The sequence below is a fragment of the Ipomoea triloba genome, chromosome 7, assembly GCF_003576645.1.
Source record: "Ipomoea triloba cultivar NCNSP0323 chromosome 7, ASM357664v1".
In the NCBI taxonomy this organism is placed as follows: domain Eukaryota; kingdom Viridiplantae; phylum Streptophyta; class Magnoliopsida; order Solanales; family Convolvulaceae; genus Ipomoea; species Ipomoea triloba.
The window spans coordinates 9,007,426-9,026,537 of record NC_044922.1 but is presented as its reverse complement, the minus strand read 5'-3'; the positions used below and the strand labels follow the sequence as shown (position 1 = coordinate 9,026,537).

Sequence of the window (19,112 nt, the reverse complement as noted above, 5' to 3'; positions counted from 1 at the left end):
TATATATATATATATATATATATATATATATATATATATATATATATATATATATATATATAAATTACTCCCTCTGTCCTATTTTATATGTCTTACTTACCATACATTGGTCAAACAAATTCTTTTTTCTTTATTTATTTTCTTTAGTATTATTTATTTATTTTTAAATTTAATTTTTGTGTTTAATAGTACTTTTAGTGTAATTTCTTAATATATAAAATTTGTATATTAATATTAAACTTAATATTATGAAAATTTGAATTAAAAATAACTTCAGTCAAGACTCGTTAACCAAACCAGACACATAAAATGGGACGGAGGGAGATAAATTTGTGTTAGTAAACCATAATTTTTTTTCAATTTCTAGGTTGTTAATGGATTCTTGTTTGTATTTGTGCTCATCAACTGCAGGCTTTACAGGAGTGAGTTTGTACCCATCATCCATGAATTAAACTTGACGGACGCTTCTGATGCCCTCGTTGGTTTGCTCCGACACAAGATGACAGATAGTCTTTCACTATTGTACGTAAATTAGTGACATGTTTATACAAAAACCTTAAATGCATACATAATGTTTCTCTGTAACTGATCTGTACTTCCCACAACCACATGAATAGAGAGAGAGATAGAGGAGATCACCATACCTTCTCAAATTCATGATAACTGACAAACAGAACATAACATGCAAAAAACATAGAAATGATGCTCTGTAAACTTAACAGAAAAACAGCTTGAAACCAAAGTAGACATTACAATACAGTTTCCCCTTACATCAATCTGTCTAATTAATATTAATATATTTACAAATTAAAAGATTCATAACCAGTTAACCACTGGACAAGCACAAACTACAATACTACGTTCCTTGCGAACAACTTATTGAATCAAGAATAATGAAAAATTTAAAACACTTAAGTTACACATATTTGGAGGACATCCCCGGTAGCATTTCGCCTTTATCCCATTGCGTACTTTTGCATCCAGCTCCGAGCAGTGGCCTCGTATTTGGCCCTGTCAGTCTTGTACATGTGAGCAATTTCTGGTACGAGTGGATCATCCGGGTTTGGATCCGTCAATAGAGAACAGATGGACAAGAGGACCTGATCAAATAAATATGAAAGCACAATCAGGCTACACATTCAAATGAGAGGAAAACTCCAATAAAAATCCAAAATGAATGGATTTCCAAAGTTGTGTTATACAGAGTAACTTTTTTCAGAAACTAACACCCCACCTTACCCTTTGAGATGTTTATACTTTTTTAAGGCAAAAAACTACAAGAGGGAGGAATGCTATGCAACATCATAGAAATATCAATAAATAAATACTACTCTGTACTATTCTAGGGTCAACATGTTTCTGCAAGCACATGAAGTGGGATGCGCATGGAACAAGTCTAATCCCCAAATCATTCGGTTTTAATTTTTAAAATTGTCCAAGGTGTCTTCTTTTTGTCCAAGTGTAATGATGACACTGGCTTATCTGCATAGGACTAAGAGCATCCTTATCAATGGAGTTTTTTCGCGGTTTTTGAGGGGTTTTTGTAAGTGTGATAGGAAAGAGAAAATGAGAGGGGAGGAAATAAAAAATAAAAACAAATCAAATTAAAAAAATAATAATAATAAAGCGTGAAGTTGTCAGGCCACGCCAGCATGGGCGCCCAGCTGTGCGCATGATGCGCACAGCAGCCCTTTGCCTTCCTTTAATTTGTCAGAAAATACTGTAGTATGAACCATTATTTGCAAGAATAAGAAATGCATTAAAAATGGTTCTCACATCAGTCCAAGATCAAAGCATGGTTATTAGTTACTGACATTATCCTCCTATTCTCTTCTGCTGTGGATGCCCTAAAGAAGAATAAAAATTCCAAATAAAAAAAGAGGAAGTAGAGCACACCTTAGATATGGTCAATGCCGGACTCCACTGCTCTTTAAGAATATCAAGGCAGATACTTCCATTGCTGTTGATGTTTGAGTGAAAGACCTTGGTTCTAAAGGCAACCTGAAAAAGGTAAAAGACAATTTAATTATCTAAATCCACTAACCTCATATGAAATCGTAAATTCTGTGGTGTCTGGTGTGTAACTTTAAAACACAGAGAGCATTCTAGAATACGGAATACCATACACAGTATACAGTGAGATTTGTTAAACTTCAAATATATTCTAGAACACCATAGGGAATATTGTGAAGGATACACAAAAGTTGTTTCTATTAACGTTTATTTGGAGTAATATGCATAGGTGGAGAGTAGTTCTGAATATGCAAGTGGCACAAACGATATTTACACATTCTCAAACTCCAAGCTTAATTTTGTACTATTGGGATGTCAAGATGAGAGAGTGAATGCACCCAGAAATTACATAAAATTATATTGCCACATCTTTGAGGATAAAAATATTATCATATCTGATATCTCTAACTGAAAGTACACTTATCCAGTTATCCACCATTGGTGGGCGACAATATGCTCCACATTCAATAACCTAAATACGATCTCTGAGAAAAGAAAATGAAATCCAGACCACAGGCATACCTTAGGGGGCTTAAAAGGGTAATCGGGAGGGAAATGAATTGAAACCAGGAACACACCACCCGCATAAGGGCTATCTGTTGGCCCCATGATCGTTGCTTGCCAATGGAACATGTCTTCTGCAACAGGACCTGCAACAAATAGCATGTGCAATAAATTTCAATGTAAACACTCAATTCCAATCAATTGATACATATTACAAAGCACAATCAGAAAGCCTAAAACTACAGTAAGTTAAATTAAGACAAGAGAGTTAATATAATCTGGGGTTCTCTGAATACAGTGATTTTGACACGTTTAGTTCTAAACATTTAAATTGAACACACGGTCCTTCGACTTTCAAATTGTTACCATTAGTGGTTCAAGGTAACCATCAATAGTCCTTCAACTATCATATTTTAACCCGTCGTGGTCCTTCACATTTGAAAGTTGAGGGAGCATGAGTGGTTAACTTGGACTAGGGATCGATAACAATTGCGATGGTTAAACGGAGGTGGTTAATCACACAATTGCGATGTACTTGTGGTGTCTTGTTAGTAGTTATCCAAGTCATTGGGTAAACGCTCTTCTATGGGTAGAGTATTGGTATAATACTTCATTTCACTTTTCCCTCAAGACAACCCCGTTTCAGGTGGTCTATGGTTGTAATCCTCCTCACCTAATCCCTTTTGAATTAGTCACTGCTCGAGTAGCTACTGTGGATGAGTTCCTACAGACGCGAGATGAAATTCTGGCCCATGCACGTCATCACCTTCACGAGGCTCAGGCTCATATGCGAGAACAATATGATAATCATCACAAGGAAGTAAACTTTGAGCCTAATCAGTGGGTTTAGATTCGTCTACAACACTACAAGCAACATTCTCTTACCCCTAGACAATTCCATAAGTTATCCCCGAGATGGTATGGTCCTAATAAAATTTTGCAACGCAATGGTCCTGTGGTATACAGAGTAAAACTGCTTGAGAATTGAAAAATTCATAATGTATTTCATGTCTCCAAACTAAAGGCTTTCCTCCTTCGCAACTCCCGACCTTGCTACAAATCATTGATGGTCAACTGGTCCTCCAGCCTCAAAGGGTTTACGTTCTATGCTCACTCGTGGTTCACTGAAAAATGTCATTGTATTTTAGGACATTTCAACGATTTTGTTGACGGATGACAAAAATGGTCATGTCATAATAATACTAGGATCAAAAAGAAGTGTTTTGAAAAAGAATGACTAAAAGTGGATTACCACCTATAAATCTAGGACCAAAAATGAAATTAACTCTTTTAAAAATGTTATAAATAATATTAAGTAGTGGACATTATTATAAAGTATATAACGGTTGTAACTGTTTCTGTATTTATGTATCCATTATGTATTTCCGTTATTGTTTGTATTATATATATGTCCCTTGTAACATATACATTGCTAATGAAATGAAAAACTCCCTACTCTTTGTTGTCTCTCACTCTCTCTATCTCTTCTCTCTATCTCTTTTCTATTTACCTGTAATGTTCATCGGTTAGAGCTAATGGCCAACGGGCACAACAAACAAATTCCTAACAAAATAGAGATTATATGATACGCTATTTTAAAATTAATTTCTACTTATAAATTAACTGATATGTGTGTGTGTGTGTGTAAAGCTATGAATATAAAATGATATTTGTGTGTGTGTGTGTGTAAAGCTATGAATATAAAATGATATTTTTATGTGTGTGTGTGTAAAGCTATGAATATAAAATGATATTTTTATTAATAAATAAAAGAAAAGAGAAAGTATTTAAACGGGCATCGCATGCACATTAATTTAATGAGCCTATTGGACTATATACTAGTGGAATCTCTTAAACTCTAATGGGCTGAAAATACCAACTTTAGCCGAAAAGGAGAGGCAATTTTACTGTAGACCATGGAAACTTTTATCATCGACCAGAGTGCAAAATACATTGTGCACCCCGATCCAAAATGACGTCGTTTTGAATTTCTTTTAATTAATGACTTTTTTGGAAATTCTGTTTCTCGTTCGGCTGTTAACTTATAAGATGAGTTCAGTATATTTTGTGATGATATTCTGTGTATTCTGTCCACGAATTTTGTACATCCCTTTCAATTATGTATGTTAATAACTTGAGTAGTGTAAGATGAGTTATGCGTAGATTTTGATGTGTTTGTGTATTTGGTGTTATCATTTATGTACATTATGGTTATGAATTATGTGCATTATGACTATGGATTATGTGTGTTAACGATTGGACTAGTGTAAACGCTAAGATTAGTTTTTTTTTTTTTTGAAATCACACTAAGATTAGTTATTTGTACTTGTGTGATAATTTTCTATGCATTATGTTTTGACATTCTGTGTATTCTTTATACGGATTCTGTGTATTCTTTACACAAATTCTGTGTATGGTATTTGAAACCAATAATGCATAGAATTATATACTAGAATACACATAAACACTCAATAGAATACACAGAATCACTACCCTAAGTATTAGCATTTCTGTTTCATGAGATATGGTATTGAAATTACTAATGTACAGAATTAAATACTAGAATACACATAAACATTCAATAGAAAACACAGAATCACTATAAGTATTATCATTCCTATTTCATGAGATATCGTATTGAAATTACTAATGTATAAAATTATATAATAGAATACACATAAACACTCAATAGAATACACAAAACTACATATAATAGGGATTAGACAGACGGAATCCGTCGCGCATCAACTCCTCACTAACTTAGTTAAACGACGTCGTTTTGGACCAGGTCTACCTTGCAAGATGGAGCCAGGATCAAAATACACAATTTGCATACTGAATGTTCACAATTTATATACTGAATGTTTACAATTTGAATTATGAATATTCAGTATGTAAATTGTGATGGGTCTACCTCGCAAAGTGGACCTAGGTCCATGGTATAACTATTGGCCAACAGTTATTGTTGTGTGGATCACAGTCCAAAAACGTCATTTAAAAAATTTTACGCAACCTACTGCAACATACATTTTTATAGCTCATAATGTACATTATTCTAACTCAGAAAGTACATTATTCTAAATCACAAAATCTATTATTTTACCCCAAAAATTTCATTACACATAAAGTATATTATTCTAACACATAAAATACGTTAGTCTAACACAAACCATGATTGAATGTATAACAACTCAAAAGGAGAAGCTCTAACCATTTACATTTTACTTTTCTTTCTTCTTTTTTTTTCACAAAATAATGAGTTTATGATCTGCCAAATACTATGTAGTGTGACGATACCTTGTTATCATTTCAAATGGGTGTGGTTACAAGATCGAACTTTGGAAATATTGATTCTTTTAACTAAAAGTAATTGAGAAAGTTTAGAGCAGATAATGATCTCCCTTGCTGTCACTACACAAAAAAATTGTGCAATGAACTTCACCAAAAGAGAAATAATAACAAAAATTTAACTCATAACTTGTTAATAAAAACATTATGTTCCACTCACTTATCAACTTTTTTGAAATAACTACTTTGCTTCTTGATTTCTATAAGGGAGGGGTACTGTGTTGGTCTGATTTCACAGCTAACTTTTTATTATCACCAAAAAATAAAAACTTTTTATTGTCTTGTAAAGTTGATTAAATAAAATCAGAACATTTTATTGTTGTTAGTGCACTTGAGGAAAGTAATGAATAGATTATTGAATGTGATATATTTTATAAGTTTTATTTAACGCAACAATGCTGAATTATATTTAATACAATCACATAAGTATACAGTTCTTATATCGTGGACCGTGGTCCCAAAACGACGTCGTTTCAGTAAGTTAAGTGGGAGACGGAGCCCGTAATTGACACTACAGTTCATCTCAAAAGATACTGCCTTACATTTGTTTTGATATTATCGAATGAAACTGTAGTTATATCGAAATGTAACTGTAGTTGTGTAGAAATGTAACTGCAGTGTATATGAACTGATACTGAATAACAGTTTCACTTTTGTGTTTTATATTATCGAATGAAACTGTAGTTATATCGAAATGTAACTGTAGTTGTGTTGAAATGTAACTGCAGTGTATATGAACTGATACTGAATAACAGTTTCACATTTGTGTTTTTATATTATCGAATGAAACTGTAGTTATATCAAAATGTAACGATAGTTGTGTTGAAATGTAACTGCAGTGTATATGAACTGAAAGTGAGTTGCGCGAATTCATCCGTCTGTTTTCATTAATCAAAACGATGTCGTTTTGATCCGCGGTCCACAATGCATTGTGGACCACGATCCACGATATAATTTGCGATAAGGATAACTAGTTATATTAGTTATTACCAACATTGTCCCAGAAATTATTCCTCCGTACATTTTTATATTCCCTTTCCTTATTAAAGTGTCATAAAATAATTAGAAGGTAATGTTGCATACTTGCATTGCAAACTTCTACTAGGCATATATTCTATCTATACATAAGGAAGCAAGAATCATGTTCTATCCACATAATCATATTTTTGGGACATAAATATATTTTTTGACCTATAATAAAAGCATCGTAAATTTTAAAGTACAAAATATTTAATTATTATTATTATTATTATTATGGTATAGGAGGGGAACCCAAGGAGAACCACTATGGCTCCTCGCTAACTCTTCTAGCATTTTTTTTTTTTTGCAACCTTCGCTAAGGCCTTCCTCAATAGTTGTAATTTTGATGTGGTTTTTGATGAGTTTTTGCAAGTATGGTTAGGAAAGAGGCAATGGGGTGGAGGAAAAAAAAATAATAATAATAAAAAATAAAACAAAATCTAAAACAGAAAAAAAAGAAAAAAAAAAGTTTTATATATATATATTTATATAAAGTATGATTTACGACTGCGCCTCACATGCGCAGGTTCTTCCTGTGCAGTGTCCACCATTTTCTATCAAAAACTCATATTTGCAGTGAAAAAAATATGGCTAAAAACTCATTCTCCCATTTGTGTAAAAACTTATGGGTTAGTTTTTTGGTCTAAAAACTTGTGTCAAAATGAAAAAATGGAGAAGGCCTAACTCTTCTAGCACTTAAAATCCCTGGATGGCCATCAATGAATTATTATTATTATTATTATTATTATTATTATTAACGTAAAGGTTCCAAAAAAACAAAAAACAAAAAACAAAAAAAAACAAAAAAAAAAACAAAAAAAAAAAAACCTAAAAGTACACAACTGTATGTGAAAGAATTGCAAGATTTGGAATCTTTCAATTTCTATTTGCATTTAAAAAACATTAAATAAATAAATAAATAAAATCCAAGTGGAGTGGGACGTAAGATTGATAGGTGTATTTAGTGTATATTATTTTAGATAATTATTATTGGGGAGACCATGGTCAACGCAATGACGGAGCTGTGTAAATCATATTATTATCAAATAATATACTTTTAATTTATTAAAAATGCACGTTGAGTTTTGAAAAAATATATTATTTGAATACTAAAAATACATTATTTTATATAATATACATTAAGCACTGTGTGGACAATAATTGGCCTATTTTAGGGATGAGTTTGATGTACGGCAATGTAATCTTTTAGGATATCTTATACTCTTTTAGGGTGCATTTGGTTTCTTTTAGGGTGCATTTGGTTGGGGACAAAGGAAGAGTGTCCAAAGGGCATATACATAGATTTGGGTAAACACATGCAATTTTGTTGCAGTTGAACTACTAATGATGAATAGATATTCCATGGATTTCACGTCTTATTGAACTGATATTGTTATTTAAATAAATAAAAGTAGAACAAGCTAGGTGAAAATCCAATGTGGCCTGGGGATTTATCTTTCAATACAACACCATCATCATCATGTAACAAAATAAATTCCTTCACAACCTCATAAAAATAAAAAAAGTAATAGAACACAAGAAGAGTTAAAAACACCTTGGCTTCATGACAATGGTGGAGTGCTTCAAGATGTGGAGACTGAACTGGCCACCCTTTTCTGTGGTGTCCACCTTGGAGTGTCCTGGAGGGGGCAAGAGTTCAAAGTTCTGAACCAGGCGCCCCAGCACGATTCCGAGGATTGGCAAGGCCAGGATGATCCCGGGGCAGCTCCTCCTGCCAACGCCAAACGGGAGGAATCTGAAGTCATTGCCATTGGCCTCGACGTGCTTCTCCTCTTCAAAGAACCTCTCTGGGCGGAACTCCTCCGGGTTCTTCCAGGTCGAGGGGTTGTTAGCTAGCCACCAAGCGTTCACCAAGATTTTGCTCTCTGCAGGGATGTCGTACCCTCCGAGCTTGGCGTCGTGGAGGTTCATGTGGGGGACCAACAGAGGAATTGCCATTCTAAGACGAAGTGTTTCTTTGATCACGGCCTGAAGGTATGGAAGTTTGTGGGTGTCTGGCTTGATCACGGCCTGAAGGTATGGAAGTTTGTGGGTGTCTGGCTCGGTTAGCTGAACTCCCGGTCCCAGAACTGCATCAATCTCTTCGCGAAGTTTCTTTTGGATCCCCAGGTTGTTAACCAGTTCTGCAATGCCCCACTCGATCGACCACAGGGTTGTTTCAATTGCTGCAACAAATAATCCATCCATCATATTAGCAATTACCATGGTCATTGTCTTACCAAAAGACACTAATTTCAGCTCTTTAGATGTTGGTTTCATTAGTATTTATGTAATCAATTACCACAATCTCTTTAAGGAAGTGTAATAGTTTAGTCATGAAACAGAAGAATTACATGTCTCTGTCAGGAGTGACCTTAAGATTAGTAAAAAGACATAATATTGTTTGAGGCAAGCTTTGTAGGTGAGATATCAGGTGTTCTTTGCCACCAACCAATCCCCAAAAACCACTATTTCTAAACCATTCAATTAGCATGCTGATGTGGAGATATTACCATCTCACACTAGTAAAGGGGAAGCTCAAATCATGACAAACACCAAATCCCAAATCAAACAACCACCAAGGAAGCCTCTCCTCAATGTCCCTTGTCACCAATTCTAACTTACTGAGAATTAGGGAACTAAAAAAACAAAAATGTTGGTGGAGGCCGACGAAGGGCTAAGCCCGTTAATTGGTGGCTAGTCATTGGGCAGAGGCCGATAAAGGGTAAAGTCCAACACCCTGCCTCTCGACTCAGTCTATAAAACAAATAAAATTGTGCCTCCCCTACCGGCTATAGCTTTTGAAGTAGTGGTAAGCATTTGATTTAACAAAAAAGAATCAATCACTCCTCCACACTTAAACAGAGCCAAAAACAAATCAGCCCAACCATGTATAGTTGTAGTCAAAGGTGATAAGTTTGAAAATTCCTGTTCTCAAATTAGATTTGCATACTTCAATGTATCTCACAGAAGCATACAGAAATTTTGGGATTTGTCCAAGGGTTGACTTGGTGAATTAATAGACATGTAAATATGCAATTCGACCCTACTCAATTAAAATAAAAAACAGCAAGGATATTCCATAATATAAGGACAAAAGTGGGAGAGTGGTGAATCATACCAGCAACATTAATGTTCTCAACAATGTAGAGGACATTATCCTCATTGATCTCTCCCTTTTGCTGGGCTTCAAGAATGTGATCTATGGCACATTTCAGACTGTTGTTGTCCATGCCCTTTGTGCTTGAAAGCTTCCTGCAACATCCAAACCAAGAATCTCAGAGACTAATAAATCTTGAAATAAAACACTTGAAAGAGATTCTTTTTGAAAGGTTAAATTCCCAATCCCGAGGTATAAGAGGATGTATTTAAATTAACAAGGCCAAATGCAGAGCTCAATTTGTTGAAGTGAATTAAATTATGTAAAGATGAATCCAAGAAAGAAAAGAAAAATTACTTTCTCTCCTCAACAAAGTGGTCCTTGAATAGCTGCAGTCTCCTCTCCTTAACCTCCTTGCAGATCTTCAAGTAGCCTCGGAGGAAAGGCCTCAAAATGGGGATGAAATCACCATAGTTGTAATCAAAGCTCTGTGCCAGCCTACTCCTCTCACCATTCAAAGCTCTGAGCTTCTTAAACATGGGGTCCTCCTCGCTCTCGAACCTCCGGTCAAACATAATCCTGAACAGATTGTTGTACATCATGAGCTGCAAGCGGCGGCGGAGAACAATCCCGGTGGTCGCCGCCTCCGGATTCTTCTTCACCTCCTCCACCACCAACCCGATCTCGTCCTCCCACCCTCGCCGGTACTGCTGCACAACCTTGTTGGTGAAGAAGGGCACCGTCATGATCCGCCGCATCTTCCGCCAGTGGTCGCCGTAGACGGTGAACACCATGTCCTGCCCTTTCCCGGTGAAGATATCGAACACCACGTTCCGGGTTCGGGACCCGAACTCCACCCCTTGCGTGTGGAGAACCTCCTTCGCTAGCTCCGGCGACGACACCACCACCAGGTTCCTCTGCCCCATCCTCAGAAGGAAAATGTCACCGAACTTCTTGGCGTAATCGGTGAGATTCCGGTGGTTCAGGTCATCCCCGACCTGGAGCCAGTTCCCGAACACCGGCACCGGGAGAGGACCCGGCGGGAGCTTGTACTTCTTGCCGCGTAGCTTGGACACAACAATGGCGACAAGAATGGCGAAGAAGAGGCCAAGAAGGGTCTTCTCTAAGAGGAGAAGATCCATGGTTTCTTGCTAGTGCTAGTAGAAAAAGGTAGGTGGGAGAATCAGAGTGATTGAAGTGAGGGAAAGAGAAGAGAATGGGGAATTTATTTATAGAAACAAGAATGGTTGATGAAGAAGAGGGCGTTAGGTTGAGAGAGTGCGTGGTGGTAGTTGGGCACTATTGCTACCCATGAAACTTTTGGTCACACATATGTTTATATTTATGTTTAGCCTTTGTATTTTGTGTCCAAACTTTCCTACCTCACGTGTTTATTTTAAACTACCACAATACGCTCAAACATGCCCAAAAATAATATGATCACAATCCATTGGACAGAGCTTATTTAGGAACTTATAACTTATTTTAAGCTACTGATAAGCAATAAGCTCTGTTAGATAATGTTCCTAAAATAAGCTAGTAGCTTAAAATAAGAGCTTATTTTTTAATGCTACCATATTTTTGAATGCTACCTTAGGTAGCGTTTCAAAATAAGTTAGTAGCTTCCTAACTTTTTTTCCATCTTTAACCTTATTATTTTAAAGAAATGAAATCTTTTACCCTTCCCAATTAAAACCTTTTTGACTAAACGTTTTCTACTTTTTATCATCAAAATATGTTTGGTTGTAATTTCAATTTGACATTTGTGTTTGAACATTTATTTTTGTATGCTCTAATCTTATGAATTATGAACATTTTAATTTTCTTTATACGTTTTCAAATATATGTTTTTACTTTATATTTTATTAAAATATATTGATTTCACTATTTTATATTTTAATATATAAACAAACTTATTTAAATTTAAAACTATTTAAATTGTATGAAGATTTCCTTTTTAGTCTTTTTACATTTATCAGCTTATCAAAAAGATAATTTTACCAAACACTTTTAAGTATAACAGCTAGCTTAACAACTCTTCAGATTTCAGCTTCAAGCTAATAGCTTTTCAGTTTTCAGCTACTTTTCAGCTTTCAGCTAGGTTTGCCAAACATAGCCAACATTATGAACTTTGATCAAAATGATGAAGTACAGAATTCATATTCAAAAAGTATAGAATTTATAACACAAACACACATATATATATATATATGTGATATATTTACTTATTTTTCAAATTTAATTTAAGTACATAGTTTGTGTTACAATACACATAAATTACTAATTTGTTTCAGGTACACAATTCATATTTTTAAAGTATATAAATTCATAATATAAAACGCATACACCTGTACTAGAGTTCAAATTGCATTGTGGATTTTGATTAAAAATTGTAATACTTATAGAGTGTAAATGAAATTATACTAATTGATCTCTACCAGTTTAACTAGAGATATCGATGAAGGTCAACAGGTTGGATTAAAACGCCAATAAATGAAGCTTTTATTGATTCTTCGTCCGATCATTGAGACAAACTCTTGTTTAACTATGGCATCTTCGTGGTCTCTTTATGAAAATCATGCCAACTCCTCAAATTAATTAAAAACTTGTAGTTAACCGCATATTTGATGGTAACTTGTAAAAAGAGTTAATTCCAGCAATGGTCCTCCGACTATGTTGATTTTTCAAAATTAGTCCCCGACTTTTAATTTGGACAATTTAGGTCCCTTGACTTTCAAATTCTTTTCAATGTTGGTCATTTCGTCAAATTTTGGTTAAGTAGAGGTCAAATGAAGGGGTAAAATTGTCCGTTCACATGTTTAGTGTATTATTACTAGTATTTCTCCTGTCCTATACGCTGTATATATGAATATAATCTCAGTTGAAGTTTCAATCGAAGCCATAATCTCAGTCGAAATCTCTTCGGCTGAGATTATATTCATATATATAGCGTATATGACAGGAGAAATACGAGTAATAATACACTATACAGGTGAACGAACAATTTTACCCATTCATTTGACCTCTACTTAACCAAATTTGACGAAAGGACCAACATTGGAAAGAATTTGAGAGTCAAGGGACCTAAATTGTACAAATTAAAAGTCGAGGACTAATTTTGGAAAATCAACATAGTCGGAGGACCATTGCTGGAATTAACTCCTTGTAAAAATATATTAATTGCACTTTATATATAATTTTATATATATATATATATATATATATATATATATATATATATATATAATGACTTTTCCTATATTTTTCAATTGTAATAATGTTGTAACATTATATATTAGTGTAATATAAGAAATAAGTTTGATTTCATTAAAATTATAATTAAATGTTGCCATAATTATATTTAGTAATTTATCATATTTAAAATTCTTACTCTAGGAATATTAATCATATCATAATAATTATTCAAATTATCAATTATAATTTATAATCTATAGTAAAATCCTCCTATTTTATTTTACCGCCCAAACTTTTGTGGTCAATTAATTAAATATTTTATTAGTCAAATAATGAGTAAAACTTATTTGGTAAGAAAACGTAAAATGGAAATTAACTAATATCTATTAATTAATAATATTATTTTTATACTCACGTATTAACGTAATTGCATAATACCGTGTAGAAAAGACATATATATATATATATATATATATATATATATATATATATAGGGTCATGTTCAAGTGTGGCCGCGTCTTAACGTGTGAACAGTGCGGCCTCACCACTATGTATACAGATATACACCACTCAGTGTTAGAAAATTCACCACACAAATATGCATCGTTAGGAACGCATCACCCAAAAACACACCACTATGTATGCAAATATACACCACACAGTATTGGCAAATGCACCATTAGGGACATGGGAGTTATGGTGCATTATTTTGGGTGTGTGGTGTGTTTTATGGTGTTTTTGTATATTTTCATTGTGGTGTGTTTCTTAACATTGAGTGGTGTATTTCGTAACATTGAGTGGTGTGTGACCGCACGGCCACACCTAAGAGCACGGCCACATTTGATTAATATTCTATATATATATATAAAAGTAAAATCCTCCTATTTCATTTTTCTAACTTTTGTAGTCAATTAATTAAATATTTTATTGGTCAAATAATTAATAAAACTTATTTGGTAAGAAAATGTAAAAATGAAAATTAACTAATAGCTATTAATAGGTAATATTGTGTTTTATATCCATGTATTAACATAATTACATATACCGTGTAGAAAAGACATATTAATTAGGTAATAAATAATAACATAATTAGTAATATTATGTATGGTATAATTGGTTTTCTATTTTGACCAACTTCCATATAGATGGTACATATTTTGTTTACATTTTTCATTTTCGTATATATGGTAGAAAACACGAATGGAAATCAAGAATATTTGGATGCTTATTATATTTTCAGCCATTATTCAATACACAGATATTACAATATTTTCAGCTAGTATAATTATCTAATACGTAGTAATTATTATGGTAATAGAAATTAATTACATAGATGTTAGTATAATTACAATTAAATCTGGGTTGTTAGATTTTTATAATAATTACAATTCATTCATTCAGATATGGGGGAGGAAGAAAAAACTAAAAATGTGATAGGGTGAATATGAATATACTTAAGGTATAAAAGAATAATTACACATATATTTGTGTAATTGTCTAATAATTATTATGGTAATTAAGGTCGTAGGATTTATTTTTTTAATAATTAAAATTAAATTATTTCTCATTTTTTCATATTTATTTTAATTAGTAATAATATAATTACATAAATCATATTACATATCGATCTTTTAAAGATAATTGTAGACGAACGAGTTATATATTATTCAATTAATTGAGTGATAACATAAAGGAAGGAAAATCGAACCACAGAGAAAGTAAAACCAACTCTTCCTGAATCTTATTGATCAGTTGTGCTAAAGATAGGAATTGAACCCAGGTAGATGGGTTGAAAGTAAGAACAATAGACCACTAGGCTACAGTGCTTGTGGTGTTCAGATGATGTCTTGATGAGAAGCCGGGCACCCTATTTATAATAGCTTTCCCCCCTCTTGACCCGTCCACGTGTACGCTTCAAGATCCAACTTCAGTCCTTGCGCCACGTGGTCCAAGTATCACTACTGCACGCCACACCACACGTCACCGCACACCGCGCCACAACACCACATGCCGCATCACACCCCTGCACCCCTCCCTAGCCGCACCATGAGACCAGGGGCGCTAGGCCACGGCACGGCCACGCGCCGGGTGAGCCAATCGCGCCCTAGTTGGGCGTGGCCAGCGTGCCCGCCGGCAGCACCTCGGATGGTCGGACCCCGTGCCTCTCTTCCTGGATCTACTTCACCCCAGCCCATTGTCATAAGCCCACCAAGTCATAACCCATGCACAATATCCCCATCAGAAAACATAATCGATCAAACTCATCTCTTCAATTGTATTATATAAAATTTGATGTTATAATTTATATAATTATATATCAATCCAAATATTCTTAAAATATTATAACAAATCTATTCCATACATTGCACAGGTAAAAATACTAGTTTTAATATAATATAAATTCTACAATTATGAATTTAAAAAATAATTATATACTATTATTTTAAAAAATATTTTAATATAATTAAGATTTTTACACTGAGTATTTTATATATATATATATATATATATATATATATATATATATATATATATATATATATATATATATATATATATATATATATGAGGGTACAATTAGAGGTTTTTAGAGTTCAAAATTGTAATGACATACTTGCATATAATTGAACACTCATTTGACTATTTTTCCCTGAAGGGTAAGCTAATTAAGTTTATCGAACTATTTTTTCGTTTTTCTAAACTGTTAAAATTATCAAAATTTGTGGTCCTTTCATATTTGAAAAAATCACCAAAGAGTCAAAGACATACTAATACACAACAATTTATACCATGGACAACTGTCTACATAGCATTATGAGTCCTGATTTGAAACGACGAGGTACATAATTTATACACGTAAGGTACAAAATATTATAACAAAAGACACATACACATGTTATATATTTATTTATTATTCAAATATGATTTATGTACATAATTTATGTTCATAGGCACAAAATTTCACAACACAAGATACAAAAATTCATAACAAAAGACACAATTACTAATTTACTTTAGGTACAGAATTTATACTCTTAAGGTTTAGAATTTCATAACACAAAATAAATAAATAAATAAATAAAACCTCACAATATCATACACATACCCATGCAATAGGGTTCACGGTGAAAAAATACTTCATGAACTCCCAAATTTTTACTCCCACTTGTGTTCAATTTTGATTGGAAGAAAAAAAAAAGAATGGATAAACATCATGACTCCTACTAAATTAAGCCGTCAAAGCATATCATGTCATAGGGAGTAGGAAATGAAAGTAGAATTTAAAAGTCCGTATAGAATTACTCGTCCATAGTGCACTATGAACTCTGATCATGGGATAAGGATTGACTAATACACCATCATCATCATTATTATTATATTATAATAAACATAAAAATAAGGTTGACAAATATAGATAACCCACTAGTTGTGATTTAATTAGGTTTTAAGACTTGATGGGGGTTGGTGAGTCCAATTGGNAAGACTTGATGGGGGTTGGTGAGTCCAATTGGGCAGGATGTCAACAACCTCCTCATTTGAAACCATTTGGACTGCGGTTTTGAAAACGAGAAATTAATATTCTTTGTAACCTTATGATTACTTCTTCTTCTTTATTCAACTTTATAAAATCGTATTCGACTTCCCCTTTTATTCAGTGACATTTTTATTAGGGATAAGGGTCAAATAGACCCTCCAACTATATACAAAAGTGCAATTAGCCCCTTGAACTAAAAGAACATTCAATTAAACCCTTAAACTAATTAAAAGTGTGCAATTACCATTTTTAACAAGTTACCAAAAGGTAACCAGTTAATTTTGCTTGCTTAGCATCTACCTGGCATTTTATTTTTAAAAAAAATTTAAAAAAAATTAAAAAATAATAAGAAAATGCCGGCTTCTTCCTTCAAGTGAACAGAGAAGCTCGCTGGCTTCTCTTCTCCATTCATGGAGAAGCCAGAGAGCTTCTCCGTCCAAATCTGGATAGAGAAGCTCACTGGCTTCTCCGACGGAGAAGAGTCATGGGCTAGAGCAGCTTCCTTTCTTCCCTTCTCTGTTTTCGATGAAGCTTCCGGCGAGCAGAATGAATCGACAAGGCAGCAGCTCAGCGACCTTTCCCTTCTCCGGCGACGGCTGGTAGCGAGTAGCGGTGTCGCTCCTCCTTTTTTTCCGGCGAGCTAGTAGATCAGGCAATCTCTATCTCTCTCCAGCGGCGACGGACGGTTGCGGGCAGCTTCTTGGTGAAGAGCTTGTGGCTGTAACGGTGTGCGGCAGTGAAGAAAGTAGTCTATTGTGGTCTTTGTTATTAATTATTATTAGAGCTAAATGATGATGATGAAGCATATGTTATTGTTATTGAAGTCTAATAATTGTTGAAGATGGATTATAGAGCTAAAGCTATAGTTTGATAGATACTTGAAACCATGGATTAGAAGTCCATGGCGGCAGGCTGGGCAAGCTGCCAGCCTGCCAAGGCATTGTTTTTTTTTTTTTAGTATAATTAATTTACTTTTAAAAAATAAGTTTAAAAATATTAATTGACGTGGCATCTTACATGGAATCCTACGTGGCAGGAGACTTGAAGATAACATGCTATTATAGGTCAAATAGGTTAATTGCACTATTTTAACAAGTTTAAGGGTTCAATTGAATGTTTTTTTAGTTCGAAGGGCTAATTACACTTTAGTATATAGTTGGAGGGCCTATTTGACGCTTATCCCTTTTTATTAATCATGTAAGAATGTAAGATGTTCCGTGAATTATGTAACTCACATATTTGTTAAAGCGATTAATAGGCTAGATCGAGAATTTAGAATGTATTCCTACTTGTATTTTGTATTTTTTTTACTCGTTAATATAACTTTTTCGTCTTTGAGTTCAAAAGTAAAAACAAAACAAAATAAAAAGCGATCTCACTTTTTTCTTTTTTGCACACCGCACAATACGAGAAAAAACATGCGGAATTGAAGACGAAATCCATTGCAAAATATCTTGGTTATCATTTGCAAACATCTTCAAAAATAATTGTTTAATAAAAGTTAAAATGTGTACAAGAGTAAATCATGGAAATTAAGGTTACCACTCTAATTAATAAAATCCATCTTGACCACCTAACTATGTAATGTTGGAGCCAACTAGGCTTCCAAGATGGTTGAATGTTAAGAGCATCGCCAATAGAGAATTTTAGAGAAATTCTTTCCAGAATAAAAATTTAGGGTGAGATTTTTTAATTTTTTTTTTCCTGTAAAATCAAGATTTTGTGGGACACAAATCGGGAAAGTGGGAAAAAGCGGTGGTCTAACTTGCGCGTGTGTGAAACTGCCACATCCAGCATTTTTTTTAAAAGAACTTTTTCTTCTCATAATTTTTTTCTCTTTCCTTTTTTTTTTTTTCCCATTTTTCCTTTTCTCTCTTCCCACTCTTTCCTACATTGCAAAATATATATAGGAGGGCATTCAGGTGAGAACCAACTGCCCATGAGAGAATTGAGAACCAATCGCATTCGCAGCCATCCACGTGTCCAGATCTAACGGTCAGAAACACTGTTTAAAAAAATACGGTGACATTTTTTTTTAAATAATAGAACTTTGAAATGCAAGTAAATTGTGTTAAAAGTGCAAGTAGCATGTTCATATAATGCACCTAAGTGCAAGTAAAAAATATTAAAAGTACAAGTAAAATGCATTAAAAGTGCAACAAATAATGTAAACTAAGTATCAATATTAAGTGCACCCAACATTATAATTAGTTGCACCAAATGTTATCTTTAAGCACAATGTGAAAGACATTATCATTATGTGCAACAATGTTAAAAAAGATAAATTATTTGCAATATTAAGTTAAAATGGTTGCACTTTTAAGTGATTTTACTTGCACTTTTTACTTGCATACTTGCACTAGTTACTTACACTTTTAACACATATTACTTGTAACA

General features: G+C 33.7%; 2 protein-coding genes across 2 annotated transcripts; both read right to left on the bottom strand.

The window, feature by feature from the left end:
* Positions 1-708: 708 nt before the first annotated feature.
* On the bottom strand, positions 709-2,694 carry LOC116024705 (ubiquitin-conjugating enzyme E2-17 kDa-like). The gene is made up of 3 exons (XM_031265676.1): positions 2,536-2,694; positions 1,897-2,001; positions 709-1,100 (listed from the first exon to the last, which is right to left on the bottom strand). The coding sequence occupies exons 1-3, from the start codon at positions 2,677-2,679 to the stop codon at positions 957-959; spliced, it is 393 nt and encodes a 130-aa protein (XP_031121536.1). The 5' UTR covers positions 2,680-2,694; the 3' UTR covers positions 709-956.
* A 5,524-nt stretch (positions 2,695-8,218) lies between these two features.
* On the bottom strand, positions 8,219-11,247 carry LOC116025306 (trans-cinnamate 4-monooxygenase-like). Its single transcript, XM_031266503.1, has 4 exons — positions 10,343-11,247; positions 10,007-10,140; positions 8,917-9,071; positions 8,219-8,874 (listed from the first exon to the last, which is right to left on the bottom strand). The coding sequence occupies exons 1-4, from the start codon at positions 11,125-11,127 to the stop codon at positions 8,431-8,433; spliced, it is 1,518 nt and encodes a 505-aa protein (XP_031122363.1). The 5' UTR covers positions 11,128-11,247; the 3' UTR covers positions 8,219-8,430.
* Between the last annotated feature and the right edge of the window lie 7,865 nt (positions 11,248-19,112).